The sequence below is a fragment of the Bison bison genome, unplaced genomic scaffold, assembly GCF_000754665.1.
Source record: "Bison bison bison isolate TAMUID 2011002044 unplaced genomic scaffold, Bison_UMD1.0 scf7180017864280, whole genome shotgun sequence".
Lineage (NCBI taxonomy): Eukaryota > Metazoa > Chordata > Mammalia > Artiodactyla > Bovidae > Bison > Bison bison.
In genome coordinates, this window is record NW_011494852.1 from 6,180,354 (window position 1) to 6,186,267 (window position 5,914).

At 48.6% G+C, this 5,914-nt stretch overlaps 1 protein-coding gene across 16 annotated transcripts in view; it reads left to right on the forward strand.

Moving 5' to 3' along the window:
- The window catches only part of CATSPERG (catsper channel auxiliary subunit gamma), a 30,142-nt gene that overhangs the window by 1,211 nt on the left and 23,017 nt on the right, over positions 1-5,914 (forward strand). For 10 of the 16 annotated variants that reach the window (XM_010849173.1, XM_010849172.1, XM_010849180.1 and 7 more), the window contains 4 exons: positions 1-422; positions 5,060-5,204; positions 5,564-5,693; positions 5,873-5,908. In XM_010849173.1, the coding sequence (XP_010847475.1) occupies positions 24-422; positions 5,060-5,204; positions 5,564-5,693; positions 5,873-5,908 (710 nt within the window). In that variant the 5' untranslated portion in view covers positions 1-23. The remainder of the gene's footprint in view (positions 423-5,059; positions 5,205-5,563; positions 5,694-5,872; positions 5,909-5,914) is intronic. The other 6 variants (XM_010849179.1, XM_010849187.1, XM_010849181.1 and 3 more) reach the window with 6 other exon arrangements.

The following is a 5,914-nucleotide window of genomic DNA, read 5'->3' on the forward strand; positions in this document are numbered from 1 at the left end:
GCCACGTTACCCACTTGCCCGAGATGTTCCCTGTTGGCCCTGCTCCGTGGCCGAGGCTCCGAGTCCTGTGGGCGCTGTGGGCACTGCTGGTGGTGCTGTTGGCACCGTGGAGGTTGTGGGCGATACAGGAAACCCAGGAGTGCACCTGGCAGGTTGTCCTGAACAACTTAGAGTCAGTAGGCAAGAACGACGCGATTGATCATTTCGTCGATCAAGAGCTGTACACAGTGGACAAAGTGTTCGACCTGCTAGTGGACGCGCCCATCGACCGGGACGAGGTGAGGGGACTGGGGGCAGACGAATGGGAGAGGCCCTGGAGCTGCACCCTTCTGGGCTCTGGACATTTGCTCACCATCTCCTTGCAGACATACTTGGGCTTTCCTTACTACCTGAAGATCAACTACTCCTGCACAGGAGAGGTGGTGAGTGGGTGCGGGGGCAGGGGATGTTCATTCTGTTGGGGCCTCAGTTTTCCCCCTTTCTAACATTTAAATAGGCATGCCACCATTGAACCCTAGGGACCTTAAAGATTCAAGAAGATTCCTGGTATCTCACCAGGCACATAGTTCGTGCTTGTTAGCTTTTAATTTCCATTAAAAAAAAAAGAAAAGAAAAAAACCAGAGAGATACTCCCTGGTGGTCCAGTGGTTAAGACTGAAAGCTTCCACTGCAGGAGGCACAGGTTGGGCCCCTGGTCAGGGAACTAGGATCCCACATGCCAGATATTGGGGTCAAAAAGAAAAAGAAACAGATATTTTCCTCATAAAGTAAAGAAAATATTTTTTTAACTGAGATAGAATTCACTTGTCCTAAAATTCACCATTTAAAAATATACAGTTCAAGAGTTCCCTGGTGGTCCAGTGGCTAGGAGTCCCGGCTTGGTGTGCAGGGAGCATAGGTTTGATCCCTGGTTGGGGAACTAAAATTCTGCAAGCTGCCCCTGGAGACCACTAATCTGTTTTCTACTTCTGTGAAATTGTTTATTCTGGACATTTCATATAAGAATGGAATCAAGCAATATGTGGCCTTTTGTACCTGACTTCTTCCACTTAACATGTTTTCAAGACCCATCCATAACATGGATCAGTATTTCCTTTTTATGGCTGAGTCACCGATGCAATGGACTTGAACTTGGGCAAGCTTTGGGAGATGGTGAGGGACAGGAAGGCCTGGCATGCTGCAGTCCATGGAGTTACAGAGTCAGACACGATTGGGCGACTGAACAACAATATTCAGTTGTATGGATGTGCTACATTTTGCTTAGCCATTCATTAAGTGATAGTGATTTGAGTTATTTCCACTTTGGGGGTGGTTATTATGAATGATGCTGTGTTTGTGTAAGCATCTGTTTTCAGTTCCCTTCAGTATATACCTAGGAAATGAATTTCTGGGTCATATGATAACTCTGTTTAACTTTTGAGGACCTGCTGGGCTGTTTTCCAAAGCAAATCCATGTCATTTTACATTCTTATAAACCGTATATGAGGGATCCAGTTTTTCTATATTGTCATTTGTTGTTGTCCATTTCTTTGATTCTTGCCATCTAATATGTGCGAAATGGTATCTCAGTGTGGTTTTGATTTGCATTTGCCTCATAACTAATGATGTTGAACATCTTTTCATATGCCCATTAGCATATGCCCATTTATCTGTCTTCTTAGGAGAAATGTCTGTTCAGATCCTTTGCCCATTTAAAAACTGGGTTATTTGTCTTTTTATTGTCACATTATAAAATTTCTTTTTAAATACTGGAAAGTAGTTCCTTCTCAGATATATAATTTGTAAATATTTTTCACTTTCCATGTCTTTTCACTTTCTTAATGATGTCCTTTAAAGCACTAAAGCTTTACATTTATTGAGATATAATTCACATATCATACAATGGCACCACAGTTTTAATTTTTGATAAAGCCCAATTATCAATTTTTTTTTTCATTTGTTGCGGGTCCTTTTGGTGTTGTCTAAGGCTTTACCTAACCAGAAGTCATGAAAATTTACTCCCATGTTTTCTTCTAAGAGTTTGTTTGTTTGTTTTAGGTCTTATGTTCAGGCCTTTGATTCATTTTGAGTTAGTTTTTGTATATGGTGTGAGGTAGGGGTCTAATTTTTACCTATGAATATCCAGTTATGCCAGGACTGAAAAGATTATTCTTTCCTCATTGAATTGTCTTGACATCCTTGTCAAAGATCAGTTGACCATAAGTATAAGGGTATATTTCTGGATATGATTCTATTCCATTGTTCTATATGTCCATATGCCAGCACCACACTGTTTTGGTTACTGTAGCTTTGTATTAATTTTCAAATTGGGAAGTTTGAGTCCTCCAAGTTTGTTCTTCCTTAAGATTGCTTTGGCTGAAATAAGCAGAATGTGGTGGTTTAGAACTGAAATTCTGAAGGCTACAGACCTGGGTTTGAATCTACCGTGGACTCATATTATCTGGAGGAAGTACAGCATGATTGTGAATCCTTTGAGCTCTGAAGCCAGGCTACCTGGTTTCAAACACCAGTCTGCTCATAACAGCTGAGTGGTCTCAGGCAAGTCACTTAACTTCTCTGTACCAAAGTCTCCTCATCTTTAACAAGGCTACAATAATGATCGTACCCACTTCATAAAATGATTAAATATGTGTGAAGCACTGAGCACAGTGGCTGGTTCATAGAAAGTGAACACTAGCAATAAGTTCTAGAGTGTGACCTGGGCAGAGAGTTGACTCCATCAACCTTCTCTCCTTATCTGTGAAAGCCTGATAGTCATTCCTTTATCTGTTTATGCAACACTGAACTCTGAGTCAGACCCTCTTTTTTTTTTTTTTTTTTCCCACAACGGGGGGGGGAAGCAGTACAATGATAAACAATGTGGCCTGAATTTTCTTCTGGATTCAGCCCACCAGGGAAGCAGACAATTAACAAGTAAATACAGAAAACAACTTAATAGTGTAATCAGTGCAAAGATGAAAATAAAATAAGGTGAAGGCGTTAGCTGGAATGGTTGGGGAAGATCTCTGAAGAGCTTGAGCAGAGGCCTGAATGATGAAAAGGGAGAGAACTGGGGAAAACATTGGAGCCTAGGGAACAGCAGGTGCAGCAGCCCTGAAATAGGACCGAAGCCGGTGTATATGAGGAACCGCCCAGAGCCCATGTGTGGCTGGAGCAGACTAAGCAAGGGGGACAGTGGGAGGGGAGAGTGAGACCTGGCTTTCTCTCTAGTGAGATGAAGCCATGAGGTTTTGAACAGAGGAGGGATGCAATGGTATTCAGGTGTTAACAGGCTGAATGGGGGGCAGAGCAGGAGCAAGGAGACAGGGAGGAGGCTGATGCTTGGTCCAGACAAGAGTTAAGGGTGGACAGCACCAGGGCAGTTGTGGCCAGTATAGCCCTGATAAGGAAGAGGTCCCCAACACACCCACACCTGCTCCCCTGTGATTGGAAGCCAGAGGTAGGGCTGGGACAGGTATAGGGGGCAGGATTGAAAGGGCCTGGGCCGAGGCATTCCTCAGGATGAAGGCCTGTGCCAAAGGAATCAGACTAATTTTAATTAAATCTCCCACCCGTGTCTCATAGCTCCCCCCACACCCCTGCCCACAGTGACTTGAGCACAGCTGTCTCTTGGGGTTGCCTCCAAGCCTTTTCTAATGCTCTTCTAGAGACTTCCCTGGTGGTCCAGTGGTTAAGACTCCATACTCCCAGTGCCAGGAGCTTGGGTTTGATCACTCATCAGGGACCTGCATACCGCATGGTCCGGCCAAAAAATGAAATATTAATGCTGTTCTATACCCTAGAACCAGCTTTCCCTGGTAGTTCAGCTGGTAAAGAATCCGCCTGCAATGCAGGAGACCCCTGTTTGATTCCTGAGTTGGGAAGATCCTCTGGAGAAGGGATAGGCTATCCACTCCAGTATGCATGGGCTTCCCTGGTGGCTCAGATGGTAAAGAATCCTCCTGCAGTGTAGGAGACCTGGGTTCCATCCCTGGGTTGGGAAGATCCCCTGGAGGAGGGCATGGCAACCCACTCCAGTATTCTTGCCTGGAGAATCCCCATGGACGGAGGACCGTGGCAGGCTACAGTTCATGGGATCACAGAGTTGGACACAACTGAATGACTAAGCACAGCACAGCACATACCCTAGAATACATGTCTTCCTCCTTCCATCTCCATGCTAAGTCAGGGGTTCCCAAACTCTGGGATCTAACGCTTGATGTTCTGAGGTGGAGCTGATGTAATAATAATAGAAATAAAGTGCACAGTAAATGTAATGCACTTGAATCATACTGAAACCTTCCTCCCACCCCCCAACCCTGGTCATTGGAAAAATTTAGTCCCCACTAAACTGGTCCCTGGTGCTAAAAAGGTTGGGGACTGCTGCTCTAAGCCCTGCCCTCCCTTATTAGCCCAGCCAGGATCCTGGCATTTCTGGGAGGTTGTCCCTGGCCGCCCGGTCACCCTCGTCTCTAGTTCCTTTCTGTCTAACTGCCCCTGCCTGCCTGCTTGCTAAGTCACCTCACTCATGATTGACCCTTTGTGACCCTATGGACTGTAGCCCCTCCAGGCTCCTCTGTCTGTGGGATTCTCCAGGCAAGAATACTGGAGTGGGTTGCCATGCCTTTCTCCAGGGGCTAACTGCCCCATCATATCCCAGATCCCAGTCCCTAAACCAGAAGCCCCAAGAGTGAGAATGGAATCCCTGAAGTGAGGGAAGATGCTGCTAGTAGTTATGGGTGCCAGGTGCTCCCACCTTTACATTTTTGTTTATCCCATGCTTTCTTGCCCTATGCATTCCCTATGTCTAATTTCTGTCTGAGGACCTTGCTCTGGACTCACCTCCTCCGGGAAGACCTCCTGACTCCCTCCCAGCTGAAAGCACTTCCACCCTTCTCCTAGACTGGTCCCGTACCACTCCTGAGCCCCAAACCTAGAACATGTTCTCTGACCTTCCCACGATGGAGAGTCTGTTCTCCTGACCCAGCCTAGGAAGAAGGCAGGCTAGTAAAGGTTGGGTCAAGGCAGGGGGACCCACAGGCTCTCTTAAGGGCACCCCGTGGGGCCATCTCGCCCTCAGTCCTCTGAGGCCCTGGTCCGCAAGGGCCACCTGACAGGGCTGAAGCCAGTGGTGCTGGTCACCTTCCAGTCCCCAGTCAACTTCCATCGCTGGAAGATAGAGCAGCTGCAGATCCAGATGGAGGCAGCCCCCTTCCGCAGCCCAGGTGAGCCTGGAGGGTCACAGCCTGCCTGGTGGGTGGGGGCGTGGCCGTGTGGGCGTGGCCAGGGAACCTCAGCAGGGTTCATGGTCTCAAGGGGCGGCTAGGAACATCAGAGGGGCCTATGACCTGATGGGGATGTGGGGATGGTTGGGGGCCTCACAGGGATCTCTGACCTGGGAGGGGGGTGGCCAAGGAGGCCTCAGCAGGTTCCGGGGCCCAGATGGGGCCACACAGAGGCCCCAGGGGTATCCATGGCTGAGAATGGAACATGCCAAGTTGTGGGGGGATCCCAGTGGTTTGTGGCCAGGGGGGGAGGAGGCTACTGGAAGGCCCCAGCAGCCTCAGTGCCCACCGCCTGCCAGCAGAGAGATGTGACGCAGAGGAGATGTGTCTCATGAGCTGGTACACACCCATGCCCATCAAGAACGGCAGCGTTGTCATGCGCGTGGACGTTAGCAGCAATGGCCTGGGGCCCTTCATTCCCAATAAAAGGTGCCCTTTCCGGATCCCGGGCTGGGTGAGGCGTGGAGACTCTGGGAGGGGCTTCCTAATTGGCGGATTCCCATAGAAGACAAGAGGGGTCCTCAGGGAGGGAAAGGGGCAGGGAAGTGGCTGTGAGCCCTGGCAGCAGCCGGAGCCCACACCCGTGCTTGCCCCATACCCACCTCCAGGTTTCACGTGAACATCAACGGCTTCCTGGAGAGAGGGCGAGA